This window comes from Macaca thibetana, chromosome 11 (assembly GCF_024542745.1).
Source record: "Macaca thibetana thibetana isolate TM-01 chromosome 11, ASM2454274v1, whole genome shotgun sequence".
NCBI classification, from domain to species: Eukaryota; Metazoa; Chordata; class Mammalia; order Primates; family Cercopithecidae; genus Macaca; species Macaca thibetana.
Genome location: NC_065588.1, coordinates 91,633,018 through 91,650,780, shown reverse-complemented (window position 1 = coordinate 91,650,780; position 17,763 = coordinate 91,633,018). Strand labels below are relative to the sequence as shown.

Here is a 17,763-nt window from a genome sequence, read left to right as displayed (position 1 = left end):
AACATATATTAGAAGTTGGTTGATATTCACAATTATTACTAATTAAATGGGGGGGATATAATCTGTGTAATGAGAGGATCAATTGACCAGTGTGTTAGAATTTAAGCCTCAAGGCAGGTAGGAGGCTTTACATTTTGTTTCTTGATCCATGTGCTAGGGATACAGCAGAGACTCTAATGTATAACAAGTACTCAATAACTACTTGTTGAATGAGTAATTTGCTGAATGAATGCTGTGGGATAATAAGGCCCCTATTTAAGAAGACTGTAATTTTGTTACAGAGACACACAAAACAAAACAAAACCTTGAACATATAGAAAACAATAGTGCCTAAAATTAATCTCTGATGTATGTAGGCTCAGTATATGAATGAACAGATTGCAGGAAATCAATCTGTTAATCATTTCCCTTCTCTGCTATATGCTTTGGGGCTCAAGACTTCCTTTATCTTTCATCACAATGTCCCTCTAGTACAAGGGTCTGTAGTGTTAGGAGAGGTGGTAGAGCTGGAGCACTCAGAGAAGAATTCATGGAGAAGGAGAGACTAGTAGAGAGGACAGCTTGGTGGAGAAGGCAGAATTTTTGGCAAAGGGGTAAGCGTGAATTTTTTTTTTTTTTTTTGAGAGAGTCTCACTCTGTCGCCCAGGCTGGAGTGCAGTGGAGCGATCTCGGCTCACTGCAACCTCCACCTCCCAGGTTCAGGTGCTTCTCCTGCCTCAGCCTCCAGAGTAGCTGGGATTACAGGTGTGTGCTATTACGCCTGGCTAATTTTTGTATTTTTGGTAGAGATGGGGTTTCTCCATGTTGGCCAGGCTGGTCTCTAACTCCTGACATCAAGTGATCCACCTACCTTGGCCTCCCAAAGTGTTGGAATTAGAGGCGTGAGCCACCGCGCTTGGCCAGCATGAAATTTTTTCATGAATAAAAATAACAAATTTGTGAACTATAGTTTAATTTGATAAACATAAGAAGACACCTATAGTAAAAACAGTAGAAAATATAATTGGATGGGTGAATTCTTATGATGAAGAGACTTGAAAATAGGAAGAAGAGTTCAGATTCAATACAATAAGGGAGAAATCACTATAGGTTTTAAGATAGAGAGCCATCATCAATGCAGTGTTGGAGAAAAATCTGGAAAGAGTTTGCAAGATAGCTTAGAAGAAAAAGATACTGAAAATGGAAGTTAGCTAAGAGGCTATTTTAATGTACGAGGATAATCTAAAGAGGACCTGGGCTATAAACGGAGCCAATAGGAAAAAAGAGGAATGATAAAACTTAGAAACGTAGATCTGGACAGGGGAGAACATAGGGCTCCTGAGAGAAGAAAAAAAAAGAGAACTGGAGGAACTTTCCAGAAGTATAGGTAATCTATATACTTCTAGTGAGGAGGGAAAAGGAAGGCAGTTGATTTTGAGGGTCCACACAGATACTCTAAAATAGAAGGGAAGTCGTACTCTACCTACTTAGAAATCCATAGGCATTAATTCAACTAAGAATTAGCTAGGCTGATATTGTCAAGTATTAAGCTTCCCCTGATTCCTTCCCCTGTCTCCCATGAATTTTGACTTAAGAAAAGAATGGTGAGAAACAGAAAGGAATTTAAGTCTTTTGCATCACCAGCTATCCCATTCTGCTGAAATCAGAGTATGGGGAGTGTGCCCACAGGCACCCCCCTCCCCTCCCATCTACTAAAGTGCTCAAACCACTTAAATAATGCTAATGATGTGGCTCACTGGTCTAGGTTTTAATTATTTTTTTCTTTTCTTTTCTTTTGAGATGGAGTCTCCCTCTGTTGCCCAGGCTGGAGTGCAGTGGCATGATCTCGGCTCACTGAAACCTCCACCTCCCGGGTTCAAGTGATTCTCCTGCCTCAGCCTCTCAAATAGCTGGGACTATAGGCACGTGCCACCATGCCTGGTTAATTTTTGTATTTTTAGTAGAGACGGGGTTTCGCCATGTTGGCCAGGCTGGTCTTGAACTCCTGACCTCAAATGATCCACCCGCCTCAGCTTTCCAAAGTGCTAATATTACAGGCATGTGCTGCCACGCCTGGGCCACTTTTTTCAATGTGAACACAGTTATTAGTTTTGTGCTTCACTGAGGTATTTTAAAATATTTTAACATATTGAGAACAAAGTTGAGAATCTCAAATTCACTAAATTTGAAAATAACATTTAAAATATCCCAAATTACTCAACTCACTGTCCATTCTAAAACAAATTTACTAAAAAATTAAATAACCGATATAAAAGTGTGACTTGGTATCTCCAATATGGTTACATTCCTACTCTTTTATTAATCAGATTGATTTAGCATCTAGAAGAAAAAGTACTATGCATACTGGTGGACCCTTATAAAACCCCAAGAATTCTTCAGCTAAAACATTAATGGTTCAAGAAAGAGAGAGTCTCCTACACTGAAATAACCTGTTACTTTAAAGTCAGTGCTTACCATGATCACTAAATAGAAGTTGCTTCCATTTCTGCCTTTCTGCCTCTGAAGCTTTAAATCCCAGCACAGACTTTAATTCTTGGAGCACTCTCTTGGATTCTTCATGCTCACGCTTCTGTCTCTCTTTGTCTTCTTGAGACAAGTAATAAAAATCATCCTTTCTGAAATCACTATCAATATCTATATCATCTACATAAGCTTCTAATTCCTGAAAATGAATAGAAGAAAAAGCACTTTACTTGAAGCAGACAATTCTCTAGTGAGCATTCATTTACTTGCACTTACTTATCTCTGAGATTAAAAAAAAGGACTTGCATTTGGCACAGGTCATTAAAGCAGAGCTAAGAAAAGAAAAAAGTAAATATATACCTATGGATAAATTGAAATCTTCAAAAAAAAAACCTAACAGTTGATACTAGAAAGCACTGTGGATAAAAAAGTTTAACAACTTCAGTGGTTATTTTTCTACTCTGAGAACATACCATCCACTTAGTGTTACAGCCATTAGCTATATCAAAACCAATCAAAATTAGAAGGGCTGGCAGTTTAGGGAGGTGGTCAGGCATGTTTGTTTTCTTGTGGTTCTTTTGGATTTCCCAGGAAGTTTGAACACTCTTCCTAGGATTAGGGAACACCCCACCTTATGGTCCTCCCTATCTCTAAGACAGAGGGCAGGATGCTTGCTTACCCAAGCAGTATCCTTACAGTATAGGCTCAGGTAAATGACCTGGGATCCTCTAATCAGACGTACCAGCATCAGATCAGATTTAGAAGTCTGTGATAAAAGAAGCAGGCACCAGCTGGGCGCGGTGGCTCATGCCTGTAATCCCAGCACTTTGGGAGGCCGAGGTGGGTGGATCACGAGGTCAGGAGTTCAAGACCAGCCTGGCCAAGATGGTGACACCCTGTCTCTACTAAAAACTACAAAAATTAGCCAAGCGCGGTGGCAGGCGCCTGTAATCCCAGCTACTCAGGAGGCTGAGGCAGGAGAGTCGCTTGAACCCCGGCAGCAGAGATTGCAGTGAGTCGAGATGATGCCACTGCACTCCAGCCTGGGTCAAAGAGTGAGACTCGGTCTCGAAAAAAAATAAAAAAGACGCAGGCACCAGGATGTTGCAGATATGTTTCTTGAGGTAGCACTTTTGGAGGTAATTTTTACTATTCAGCATTGATGGAGCAAGAGGCAATATCTCCACTCATTAACTTAGCAATGATATCGCCATTGCAACAGTTCTTTTGAGTGATTCGGCTGTTTACCCTAGCCTCATTCAAGCCTGCTTATCTGGCTCTCTGAAATATTCTGTAAGCTACCTAAAAGTTTAAATAAAGTGTCTGTTAAACTAACTAGGGTTGGTTTCCATTTGCAATTAAGAATACTGAATAGTAACTTGTTATTCAATATACATAAAAAAAAAATAATGAGTAGATAATATGACCTAAGGAAAAGAGGTTTTTCTTAGAATGAACAAAAGTAATCTTTGTCAATATCCAATGCGATTATCAAAAATTTGTTTTTAAAAGTAAGGTATATCAGTACATGCAGTCAAGTGCACAGGATTTTTACATATGCACACATACCAGTAACTGCTACTCAGATCAAGATAAAACCATTTCCAGCATCCCAAAAGGTAGCTCTGTACTAATTTTCAATGTGTTCAATCACTTTTGAAAGCCACTCAGATATGGACAATTAGCTATAAATAACAACCAAAAAAAAGTCTGCTGGCGGATTCAATGAATTCAGAGTTAAGCACTAAGAATTAATGATTTGATATAAATTCAATAAATTATGCTGTAATTTTGAAGCTCATTAGAAACATAAATCCAACAAGGGAAAGAACAGTATAGTTTTCACCCTTACCTGCTCCTCTGGGATTGGATCTTTGTCTGCAATGTGTAGAGTAGGCTGCTTCAAAGGTACTACTGTACAATGTGGGTTTTCACATGCTATTTCAGGCTTGCCTTTAAAAAATGGGAGTAGGTGAGAATAAAGATAAGAAACAGACCACACAGAAACGAGTGAACATCCAATTAAAAATATCCTTGGGGCCAGGTGTGGTTGCTCATGCCTGTAATCCCAGCACTTTGGGAGGCTGAGGTGGAAGGATAGCTTGAGCCCAGGAGTTCAAGACCAGCCTGGAAACAAAGTAAGACCCTGTAGCTACAAAAACTAAAAAAGAAATCAGCTGGGCATGGTGGTGCACACCTGTAGTCCCAGCTACTTGGGAGGCTGAGGTGGGAGGATCGCTTGAGCTGGGGAGATCAAGGCTACAGTGAGCAGTGATCACGCCACTGCACTCCAGCCTGGGCAACAGAGCTAGATCCTGTCTCCCCGCCAAAAAATCCTTGGTACTAATACTTTGTCAATTTCATAGTCCAACTTATTCTAATAATTTTTTATTTATAAAAAAATAAAGATATTAAAATGAAAAACAATAAATTAGTAGATTTACAACTTAACTTTAAGTCTTTAAACTCTGAGAGAAGAGGACCTGCCCTTCTCTCTTCACCTCACCACAGTATCTGGTACACACCAGGTACTCTATAAATACTTGTTGAACAAAATATTATCATTCACAGCATAGGAACAGTCTTAAGACAGACCATCACTCTTCTTCACAAAATACAAACTTCAATCTTACCCTGAGGCTATTTTAACTCTCAGAAGTTGGAATTGGAAATGAGTTCACAAGTAAATATCTTTACAAGAACACCCAAGTGAGTTTAACTTTGATTAATTCTTAAAATTTGTGTTTGGTATTTACTGACAGGGTTACTTAGTCTCATATCCGGCTGGCTACCATTCATCATTGCCTTTCTACTTATAAAAAAAGAAGTATAGCTTAAACTTCTTGATTTTTACTTTTCAAAAGTAACAATAGTTAAATGGTTTTAAAAAAGAAGTATTTTGGAAATGTTACAAAAAAATAACTGGTTAGTTTGTAGGAAAGATGGCAGAATGATTAATAAATTAATAGGAAGCACTAATGAGAGACAGAATAGCATAGTGGCTAAGAGCTATAGAGTTAGTCACACCTGGGTTAAATCCCAGCTCTTGCTGCTTTCTAGTTTAAATTACAGTTAACTGGCCAGGCACAGTGGCTCACGCATGTAATCCTAGTACTTTGTGAGGCCAAGGCAGGAAGATCACGAGGTCAGGAGTTCAAGACCAGCCTGACCAACATGGTGAAATCCCGTCTCTACTAAAAATAGAAAAATAAGCCGGGCATGGTGGTATGTACCTGTAATCCCAGCTACTCAGGAGGCTGAGGCAGGAGAATTGCTTGAACCCAGGAGGCAGAGGTTGCAGTGAGCTGAGACTATGCCATTACACTCCAGCCTGGGCAACTCGTCTCAAAAAAAAAAAAAAGAAAAAAAGAAAAGGCCAGATGCAGTGGCTCACGCCTGTAATCCCAGCACTTTGGGAGGCCAAGGTGGGTGGATCATGAGGTCAGGAGTTCGAGACCAGCCTGGCTAATATGGTGAAACCCCGTCTTTAATAAAAATACAAAAATTAGCTGGGTATGGTGGCGTGCGCCTGTAGTCCCAGGTATTCGGGAGGCTGAGGCAGGAGAATTGCTTGAATCTGGGAGGCGGAGGTTGCAATGAGGCAAGATCATGCCACTGCACTCCAGCCTGGGCGACAGAACGAGACTCTGTCCCCTCAAAATAAATAAATAAATAAATAATTACAGTTATCTGTAGAACAGTGGTGAAAATAATAGTATTATCTTGTAAGATTAAAAAATACATGAAAAGTGCTTAAAACAATGCCTGCTACAGATTACATGCTCAAAAACTGCTATTATTGCCTAATTAGCAGAACACAGATTTCATTATGTCAATGCTGACACCACAGATTGAGCTCTTTGAATGAAAAGAAAAAAAAAAATCCGTAAGACTATTAATAGCAATAAACAAGTACATTAAACAGTGTGCTGGTAATCCAGCTCTCAAACAAAACAAAACACCCAATTTGCAGCACTTCCTGATTTCCAGTTCCCATGGTGTAAATGCACCCACTGTGACCAATTCTAAGCTACCAATGATGTTAAACTGACTCACAAATTTCTGAATATTTAACAACCTTTGGAGAGCTAGCTCCAGCATGCAATTCATTTAACAAAAATCTAGCAAGAAGACGGGTGTGGTGGCTCCTCAAGCCTGTAATCCCAGCACTTTGGGAGGCCGATACGGGCTGATCACTTGAGGTTAGGAGTTGGAGCCCAGCCTGGCCAACATGGCGAAAACCCATCTCTACCAAAAAACACAAAAACTAGCTGGGCATGGTGGTACACGGCTGTAATTCCAGCTATTTGAGAGGCTGAGGCAACATGATCATTTGAACCTGGGAGGTAGAGCTTGCAGTGAGCTGAAATTGCGCCAATGCACTCCACAATCCAGCCTGCACGACACAGTGAGACTCTTTCTCAAAAAACAAACACACACAAAAAGCCTAAAAAATTTTAAAAAACCCACCAGATTTTTAATTACATGCTTGCAGTAATAGCTTTTACAAACAGCACAGAAGGTTATAAAGTGAAAAAAGCTCCCTGATGACCTTATCCCTCAATTCTACTGTCTGAAAGCAGGGGCTTGCCAAATCTGTCCCACTGCCTGTTCTTGTAAATAAATTTTTCCTAGAACACAGCCACACTCATTTAAGTATAGTCTATGGGTGCTTTCACACTACAACAGCAGAGTAAAGTAGCTGTAACAGACACACCATATGACCTGCAAGGCAGAAAATCTTTAGAGAAGAAAGTTGCAGACCCTTATCTCAGAGCAATACTTCTCAAATTTCTCAGACTTTAATGTGGATACAAATTACCAGATCTTATTAAAATACAGGCAGATTTAAAGTCAGGGGTGCATTTGTAACAAGCTCTCATGTGATGCTTATATGCTAGTCTGGGGATCACTCTGAGTAACAAGGCCCTAGAGGTAATAAATGTGAAGTGTTTTAAAATGATGTGACACACATACATACACATGTGCATACACATATATTTTTGAGACAGGGTCTCACTGTATCACCAAAGGTGGAGCTCAGTTGTGCAATCATCGCTCACTGCAGCCTCGACCTCCTGGGCTCAATGAATCATTCCACCTAAGCCTCCCGAGTAACTTTTTTTTTTGTAGAGATGGGGTTTTGCCATGTTGCCCAGGCTGGTCTCAAACTACTGGGTTCAAGTGATCCTCCCTCCTTGGCCTCCCAAAGTGCTGAGATTATAGGCATGAGCCACTGCACCTAGCCTGTGATATTTTTAACAATGGGAAACTGTTATTAACTGGAAATTCTTTTCTATGGCAATCCTCGAGTAATGCCAAAGTTATAACCTATTCTTAATGATTTCCTGCGCTTACCACAATATATATGTAGATATATATGTGTATATACGCATGAGTGTGTACATACATCTTTATGTAAATTCTATATAAAATATGGAATGAGGCCGGGCGCGGTGGCTCAAGCCTGTAATCCCAGCACTTTGGGAGGCCGAGATGGGCGGATCATGAGGTCAGGAGATCGAGACCATCCTGGCTAACACGGTGAAACCCCGTCTCTACTAAGAAATACAATAAATAGCCGGGCGAGGTGGCAGCGCCTGTAGTCCCAGCTACTCGGGAGGCTGAGGCAGGAGAATGGCGTGAACCCGGGAGGCGGAGCTTGCAGTGAGCTGAGATCCAGCCACTGCACTCCAGCCTGGGCTACAGAGCGAGACTCCGTCTCAAAAAAAAAAAAAAAAAAAAAAAAAAAAATATGGAATGATTCATGAATTTGTACATCGTCCTTACACAAAGGACATGCTAATTTTCTCTGTATCATTCTAATTTTAATACATGTGCTGCCAAAGCCAAGTACCCTAATCTTGGTTTCTAAATGCCATTCTCCATTAAAAGGTTTTACAAGCCATTCCTCCCTCCATCTCCAGTTCCTTGCAACTACTGATCTGTTTTCTGTTCCTTCGCCAACTAAGAGTGCCTCATAAGTGGAATAACATTGTATGTAGTGGTTTGAATGTGACGTCTTTCACTTGGCATAATGTATCAGAGATTCATTTATCGTATTGTATGCATTGGTAGTTCACTTTTTTTTGTTGCTGAGTAGTATTTCACTGCATGGATGGATGTAACAGCTTAGTCACATCCCAAAGCCTAGCTGCTTCTAGTTTTTAGTTTATGAACAAAATATTCATGTATAGGTTTTTGTATGAACACTAAGTTTTTACATTTCTTGGTTAAATATGTAGGAATGATACTACTGGGTCATATGGTATATGCATTCATAGTGGTTAAAATTTTGATGAAGAAACCATATTTATAAAACCTCAGAGTATTTCTTTACAAAATAATTATCATGAAAGACTTTAAGGAAAAGGAGAATAAAGAGCATGACAACTGAACACCATACACAATCTAGGTCTAGACATATAAAAAATATTGGGACAATCAGGGAAATCTGAATGAGTTCTATGGATAAAATGGTTGGTGTTCATTTTCTGATTTTGATGGTATACTGTGGGTACATAGAAGAATGTTCCTGCTTTACAAAAATATTTTAGAGGTAATGGGGTTTCAAGTCTACAACTTACTCTCAAATGGTTCAGAGTAACACCACCATCAAAAGAATGACACACATATACAGATACATAGAAAGATAAGGCAATTATGGCAGAATGTCAACAACTAGGGAATATTGATGAAGGAGACTTTCAACTATTGCAACTTTTCTGTACGTTTGAAATGATTTCAAAATAAGACCTTTTTAAAAAAAGATATGGCTAAAGTACCTGCTTCTTAAAATATTCAAATGAACATTTTAAAAATTTAAACCTGTGTAGTCATGGCCACTGTGAATTTTTTAGTGAGAAAAGTTTGCGAACTATTTGTGTCTTAATCCATATCATTATTATCTATGAACAAAAGCCACACATACAGAAAATAATTAGAAAATGGCTTAATTATCTACCCAATGAGGTGAAGAAAGTTTTCACAGTAATGGTTAACAATAACAGGTAAGTGTTAGACTAAGATTCAACATCTCAGAGTGTGCTAAAGGAGGGGTGAATGGGATGCATCTTTCTTTTTTTTTTTTTTGAGACGGAGTCTCACTCTGTCGCCCAGGCTGGAGTGCAGTGGTGCGATCTTGGCTCACTGCAACTCCGCCTCCTGGGTGCACGCCATTCTCCTGCCTCAGCCTCCCGAGTAGCTGGGACTACAGGTGCCCGCCACCATGCCCGGCTAATTTTTTGTATTTTTAGTAGACACAGGGTTTCACTGTGTTAGCCAGGATGGTCTCGATCTCCTGACCTCATGATCCACCTGCCTCGGCCTCCCAAAGTGCTGGGATTACAGGCGTGAGCCATCATGCCCCGCCTTTTTTTTTTTTTAACAGTGTCTCGCTCTGTTGCCCAGGCTGGAGTACAGCAGTGGCGTGATCATAGCTCACTGCAGCCTCAAACTCTTGGGCTTAAGCAATCCTCCTGCCTCAGCCTCCTGAGTAACTGGGCACTCAGCCACTCCTGTCACCATGCCTGGCCAGGATGCATCTTTTAACAACCAAAGGTCTTCTGAGTGTTTCTGTTTGTCGAAAATGTACACAGAAGCTCTAGATGTCATATCAGAAAGTTTAATATGCATAAGTATTTGCATATATCAGAGTTTCTTGGTAGATTTATGCTTTGGAGAAAAAAATATTCACAGTTTACATCTGAGATATTAAGAAAACCATCGGGTAATAAATCAGTAATTAGCATGTTAATATTTCCTTTGGAGAAAGTGAATACTTTTACTATCTAAGGATTTGTTCAAGCTTGTTTAAGACATTAAATAAATTATTACAAATTTAGCTGTAAACACAAAAATAACAGGATGGTAAAGCATTCATTATCTTTAGCAGCAATGCAAATTCTATGCCTAAGTCTGAGTAGCCTCATAATAAAGATCCAAGAGATAAATATGGTACTGGTTTACAGCACAGTTTTCAAAAATTGATGTGCCAAACATTGAAAAATGAAATCAGTGAGGTAAAAACAAGCATAAAATCGGAGTCACATAAAAGCAGCTTAGTGGAAAAATCTCAAGACTATTTTTTTTTTTTAACTTAGTAGCACAAAGCATCTGATATATTATTAAATAATGACACAATGTGTTTAGATCTTAGTACTAAATATGCAGTGCCACAAATTATATCATTTGTATATTATTTTTGAATGACTGAAGAAAGTATTTTATCTTAAAAGAAAAACTCAAGTTCCTAGCCCCAGACTATCAAACTCATTCTTTTATTATCCTAACTGAAAAAGAGTTTCTGGAAGTTCTAATAATAGAAAAATACTATCAAAATTTATTCTCTCATTTCAGTTTTTTTAAAAAAGAGATATGATTCACTGAACTTTCAAATCATATTCATTTTTAATTTACAAAATGAGAGTCAAGAATTGTATTCAGTGTCACTTTGTACATATAAATTCAACATTAAAAAAAAGTAAACTAAGAAATTTTGAAGCTAGTTTCATCATGAAGACAAGAAGTCCACCTAATAAAATCCTACCAGAGTGGAATAAGCATGTCTGCTAAGCATACGGCAAAGAAATCTCTCACAGGTACCTTTTTTATCTGTATTTCTTCGTAGCAGTTTGTCGACCTGAGAAATGGCCTCTTCCCAGCAATTGTTGCTTGCTTGAACGTGGGGCTGAATCAACTTTAATTTCTGTTCTAGGATGAGATAAGCCTCTGACACTAGTTCTTGTGTTTCTTTAGTACAAACAAGCTTTTCAAGTTCATCTTCAAGAATTATTACCCTGAGTCATAAAGAAAAACAGAAACAGATTTCTATAACATGAAATGAAAAATTTATAATTTACAAGGCTTATTTTAAAATAAGCTTAAATCCCAGCACTTTGGGAGGCCAAGGCGGGTGAACGGCTTGAGCTCAGGAGTTCAAAACCAGCTTGGGCAACATAGTGAAATCCCCTTTTCACCAAAAATACAAAAAATTAGCCGGGTGTGGAAGCATGTGCCTAAGGATGAGGTGGGAGGACTGCTTGAGCCTGGGAGGTAGAGGTTGCAGTGAGCCTCGATAGTGCTACTGCACTTCAGCCTGGAGGATGGAGTGAAACCCCACCTCAATTTAAAAAAAAAAAAAGAAAGAAAAAAGGCTTATAAGAAAAAAGGCACAATCTTGGCTCACTGCAAGCTCCGCTTCTCGGGTTCACACCATTCTCCTGCCTCAGCCTCCCAAGTAGCTGGGACTACAGGTGCCCGCCACCACGCCCAGCTAATTTTTCTGTATTTTTAGTAGAGACGGGGTTTCACCATGTTAGCCAGGACGGTATCAATCTCCTGACCTCGTGATTCACCCACCTCAGCCTCCCAAAGTGCTGGGATTACAGGCATGAGCCACCTTGCCTGGCCTGCCATTACTTTTAATGGCAAAAACTGCAATTACTTTTGCACTAACCTATAAAAGGACCATGGGAAAAGGCATTTATACAGTTTGGTTGGACTGAAGGAAAGGAATGAGAAATAAAGATAGAAACAGAGTGTAGTCAAGTTATGACAAACACTTCTATAGTATGTTTTGTAAAGACTTTAGTCTGAGCTGCTATGACTCCGAAACAAGTCAAGATTTTCAGTGAAGTGACAAGGCAAATATAAGCCTCAGCAACATTAATCTGTCCATACACACCCTGAAGGTGGGGAGAACAGTTAGAGATTAACGCCTTAGTGTAGGGAAGGGACAATATGGTCCCACACCGAGGCCCTGAGAGTGGGAACAGCAAAGGAGACAAGGGGGAGAGGTGTGAAACACAAAAAGAGCATTCTAAAATATGAAACACGAAACAATTATTTAGTTAACAATTTAAAAAGTTGTATGTAGCAGCACTACAGAGCAAATTGGATATGATGGTTTGTGACTGGTGTATTTTCTAGTGAAAATACTTAGAAAGGAGAGACATTAGCATATATGGACTATTCCACTTTAAAACAGGACAAAAACTTCCTATGCATAACCCACAATTCCTACCCATGGTAAAAGCTCCTCTTTTTTGTGTTCATATCTACCTTGTGTAGCACGCTTTCTTCCCTGAGCCATCTTCCCTCACTCTAATGCATTCTAATATGTGCCGTACATTTCTGATTCTATTGCCAAAACTTACTTCTTCAGAGACTCTGGCTTTGCCTACAACCTGTCCACTGAAATCTTATTTTCCTTTGAGGACAATTCAACCTTTGCCACCCAGTCAAGTGGAGATGGCCTTATTGCCCAGTTCCCTGTAGGAGGCAGGGCTAAGAAACTGGTTAGCATTTACCTGCTTTCTTAGAATAGCAGATATAGACTACTGGAATACCCTGAGTTCATAGTGTCTTCATTTTTCTTATGCCATAATCTTTTTTTTTTTTTTTTTGAGACAGAGTCTTGCTCTGTGGCCCAGGCTGGAGTGCAGTGGCCAGATCTCAGCTCACTGCAAGCTCCGCCTCCTGGGTTTACGGCATTCTCCTGCCTCAGCCTCCCGAGTAGCTGGGACTACAGGCACCCGCCACCTCGCCCAGCTAGTTTTTTGTATTTTTTTTAGTAGAGATGGGGTTTCACCGTGTTAGCCAGGATGGTCTCAATCTCCTGACCTTGTGATCTGCCCGTCTCGGCTTCCCAAAGTGCTGGGATTACAGGCTTGAGCCACCACGCCCGGCCATGCCATAATCTTTATACCAGCCTTATATCAAGCCCATCTCAGGCCTTGAACTGATGGGTAAAAACTTAGCTTCTCAAAATGTCTTTCTGGCTTTAAGTTCCTATCCTTGTATCTCTTATCCTCCCTAATTCCAGTGAAACTAGCCTTTTGATTTTGCTGATATGTCAGTCCTTTTGACCCATTTTTATTTACATAATTAAATGCTGCCTTCCCCATTCCACTTCTTGCCTTGTATCCCAGGGTCAAGTACACCAACTACAATCTTGTCAGCTTTAAATTCCTAGGACCTTCTTGATTACCAACACAACATGAACTCAACCATTCATTTGATCCAGTCCTACATGATGAATATTTAACTGTTACAGAAAAATTTCACTGGAAATGACTGTATTCAATTAAATGCCTTGATTCAATTTTTAAACTTGAAAACTTCGTAGAAATATGTGAAAATAGTATTTTCAGCTGAAGGTATACCGAAGTGGGACATAAAAATTTAGAAATTAAGGTAGAGTACCAACAATTTCATGCAAGGCAGGAAATGAACAAATATAAACTCTAGACTCTACATTTTGCTTTTCAACTGGTACCACAAAGCTTGTCCTGTGATACAAAAAAATTTCTACATCTGCTGTAATTTATTTAGTAAAACAGCAATATGTTACTCTTCTACTACATATAACAATGCCTCTTGTAACACACTGTTCCAATCTTGGTAGATATTTCTATTGGACTGCAGGTTCCAGTTGAAGAGCACTACCTTAAGAGAGTTAAAAGAAACTCATTCTTTATAACCATCTCCATTTCAGCTCTCAAAGAGAATGAACAACACCTGCTTTTACCTACCTTTCCAAGTTTTCTGCTGAACTAAGGAAAAGTAAAAACTGTAACTCCCTCAAGTTATAGTACTTACAAATTATTATTATTATTATTTTTGCTATATTTGTAGCTATAAATCACCCTTCATGCTCATGTCTCAACTTTGCTTCTTTTTACTAGCTAGGACACAAGCCAACAACCACAATGGTACACGAATGAAGCTTGCTAATCACTGAGACCTTTCTTGGTATAATTTCTAAACTTACTCATTCAGTAATGCTTTCAGATGGAGCTGCAAGCTACGTACTGCTGTGTGAACATTATTCAGTTCTCTTGACTTCTGCTGAGTTTTGGATAAACACTGTGGTACTGACTGGTGCTGAGTTTCAAAGTACCGATAGAACTCATAGCTGCGCTTAAGCTCTTCCAAACAGGCAGAATGAGCGTGAGGTAGACCTTGAGTCACATCAGATAAGATACGATGAGGCAGAAGTGCTGGAGTAAGTAAGGGCCCAGGAGGTGAATTGGCTGTAGAAAGTAATAGGGCTAACCGTCTGAAGAACTCTGAACTCTGTGCCACCCAGAGTTGGAACAAAACCTAAAGAAAAAAGAAAAAAGGACTAGATCAATAACAAATATTGGTCAGTGTTCAAAGCAAACTATAAATTTGTTTATCTTAACTTCTGGTTTAAATTTTGCACTTTATCCTAAATAATAAATATAACTGAGCTTAAACTACCTTAAGATGAGCCAAGAATATGATTTCAAATTATGTATGTGGGAACCTGTTATTCCAATACAGCAGGTAACATCAATATATAATTTACTACAGTTCTGTCCTAGATGGGAAGTGTTGATGGAATGAGATACTTTAGTAAAAGTGAATCTTCACTCATTATTTAAAAAAATTTTCACACAGAAAAGAAGACAGTAGGACTAGTGGATATATATATATTTCTCCAAAGAAATGAGTCACATGGATCAAAAGCTTGGGTTTCAAAATAAGACTATTACCTTGCCCTATGAATTAACTAAGAAATTAACATAAAAATCAGTCCAGGGCTAGGCGCAGTGGCTCACGTCAGTAATCTCAGCACTTTCGGAGGTGGAGGCGGGGAGATCACTTGAGGTCAGGAGTTTGAGACCAGCCTGGCCAACATGGTGAAACCTCGTCTCTACTAAAAATATAAAATTCAGCCAGACATAGTGGTGGTGGTGTGTGTTTGCAATCTCAGCTACTTGGGAGGTTGAGGCAGGAAAATCATTTGAACTTGGGAGGCAGACGTTACAGTGAGCTAAGATGATGCCACTGCACTCCAGCCTGGGTGACACAGCAAGACTCTATCCAAAAAAAAAAAAAAAAAATCCATTAAATACTCCAGGAATGTCTGACATGAGAAATTGCAAAACCTATTATTTTAATTAATTAATTAATTAATTTCTGCCATACAGTCTTGCTCTGTTGCCCAGGCTAGAGTGCCCAATGGCATGATCATAGCTTATAGAAATCTCTAACTCCTGGGCTCAAGTGATCCTCCTGCCTCAGCCTCCTGAGTAGCTAGAAACATAGGCTTTTACCACCATACTCAGCTAATATTTAAGTTTTAGAGATGGGGTCTCAGTATGTTGCCAGGATAAATCCTATTCTTCTTCTTCTTTTTTTTCTAAAAGCAGTCTGAATATGTTCATAGGCCCATTCCTGAGATACATCCTGAATCCTTGCAGCAAAACATTTCTCCAGATACAGTCGTATTCAAGATGAGGACAATATCTCCGAAACAAATGCATGAGGAAACAATGTAGTATGAAACAAGAGGTAGCAGGCAATAAAAAGAGGATGAAACCACTTTTGGTAATTTAGATTCCAATTATTCACAACCATGAAAATAGACATTATTTAGATGGTTTTATTAAATGAATTTTAAAATTATGCCAATAATGAATTAAGGTAATTTCACGTAAATCTACTTTACCATTAACTTGTTTTATTTTATTTTTTTAAAGTGAGCAAGGCCAGATTTCCTAGTTGCTACAGATGCGATATCTAGGGATTCTTGACTTACAAGTTTACTTGCAAGTCTTCTTATTCAACTATTAAATTTTATGATTACAATGATTTTTATTATTTTATTTGTTCATTCAGAAATGATTTCTTGAGCACCCACAAGGTGCCAGGCACTGTTATAGGTGCACATAAACAGCAGAGAGCAAAAATGAAAAGAGTCTCTACTCCGATGGAGCTACAAGTAGAGGGGCACAGATAATAATCTACAAGTAAAAGATACTATTTCCCTTTTGCTATAATGATTGTCCAGGAAGAAAAAGATAGTGTTTCTTGGTTGATGGGAAAAATACAGCAAAGAAGGGGAATAGTGTGTGTGTGTGTGTGTGTGTATGTGTGTGTACACATATGAAAGAGGTGGAGAGAGACAGAAAGCAGGAAGGAGAGAGGAGAAGGGGGTGGCTGGGGAGGTCTCTAAAAGTGTCACCTAAAGGAAGTGAGCCATGAGATCATCATCAAGGAAGAGAGTTCTAGGGAGCAGGAAGTCAAGTGCAAAGTACTGTTGTGGGAGATCATGGAACACAGGGCAGATCATGGAACAAGAAGTTCAGTATGGCTGGGGACAGGTAAGCAATGGGGAGCCACTGAAGGGTTCTGAGCAGAAGCGTGACATAATCTGATTTATGCATTAACAGGCCCATACTGGCTGCTGAGTTGAGAGATTACAGGAAAATGAGAGTAGAAGCAGAGAAACCAGTAAGGAAGTTACTGCAATACTCCAGGTTAGCATTAATGAGACCACAGTGGTCAGCGGTGGAAGGTGAGCAGCAGATGGACTCTGGATCCATTGTGAAAGTAGAACCAACACAGTCTCTTGACTGATTGGTACTGAGAGAATAGGAGCTAACAAGGATGATTCCAGCATGCTGGGTCAAGATAACTGCAAGAATCAAGTTGGGACAGCTTACTGTGGCTTTTAAAAAGACTAAAGGCCAGGAGCAGTGGCTCCCACCTGTAATCCCAGCACTTTGGGAGGCTAAGGTGGGAGGACTGCTTGAGGCCAGTAGTTGGGAGACCAGCCTGGGAAACATAGTGAGACCCCTGTCTCTACAAAATATTTTCTTAAAAATTAGCCAGGTATGGTGGCATGTAACTGATGTCCCAGTTACTTGGGAGGCTAAGGTGGGAGGATAGCTTGAGCCCAGGAGTTCAGGGTTACAGTGAGCCACGATTGCACCACTGCGCACCAACTAAATGACTGAGCAAGACCTTGTCTCTAAAGACTAATTTATTATCCAACCACTGTCACATTATCCATTTAAACCAGAACTCAGAAATATGTATTTCTTTTTTCCTTGGATAAGGAGATAACCATAGCCAATAGGTAAACAGAAAATTTGATTTAAAGCATTTCACAATGTGTGCATTTATTTTTCTAGAGCAGGAAACATATGACTTTATAAATTTTAAAAACTGGTTAAAAACTTAAAGGAAAAGAGAGGGATAAGGACTCCGTTCTAGGGACTGATTGAGTATCCCTAATCCAAAAATTTGAAATGAAATCCCAAATGCTCCAAAATTTGAAACTTTTTGAACACCAACATGGCAGTTAAAGGAAATGCTCACTGGAACATTTCAAATTTCAAATTTTCGGATTAGGGATGCTCAACCTCAATGTGTAATGCAAATATTCCAAAATCTGAAAAAATCCAAAATCCAAAACACTTCTAGTCTCAAGCATTTTGGATAAGAAATATTTAACCTGTATTTCATTTATGTCTCCTCAGGCTA

The 17,763-nt window shown here is 39.3% G+C and overlaps 2 protein-coding genes and 1 non-coding gene across 17 annotated transcripts in view; all 3 read right to left on the bottom strand.

Moving 5' to 3' along the window:
- Positions 1-17,763, bottom strand: part of METAP2 (methionyl aminopeptidase 2) — an 817,888-nt gene that overhangs the window by 215,788 nt on the left and 584,337 nt on the right. The window lies entirely within an intron of this gene.
- VEZT (vezatin, adherens junctions transmembrane protein) overlaps positions 1-17,763 on the bottom strand; it is a 77,998-nt gene that overhangs the window by 2,428 nt on the left and 57,807 nt on the right. For all 15 annotated transcript variants that reach the window (XM_050747141.1, XM_050747149.1, XM_050747142.1 and 12 more), the window contains 4 exons: positions 14,237-14,568; positions 11,068-11,261; positions 4,316-4,416; positions 2,455-2,662 (listed from right to left, as the gene is read on the bottom strand). In XM_050747141.1, the coding sequence (XP_050603098.1) occupies positions 2,455-2,662; positions 4,316-4,416; positions 11,068-11,261; positions 14,237-14,568 (835 nt within the window). The remainder of the gene's footprint in view (positions 1-2,454; positions 2,663-4,315; positions 4,417-11,067; positions 11,262-14,236; positions 14,569-17,763) is intronic.
- LOC126931836 (U6 spliceosomal RNA) lies at positions 8,213-8,320 on the bottom strand. The gene has a single exon (XR_007717950.1). It is a non-coding gene; the product is annotated as a U6 spliceosomal RNA (small nuclear RNA).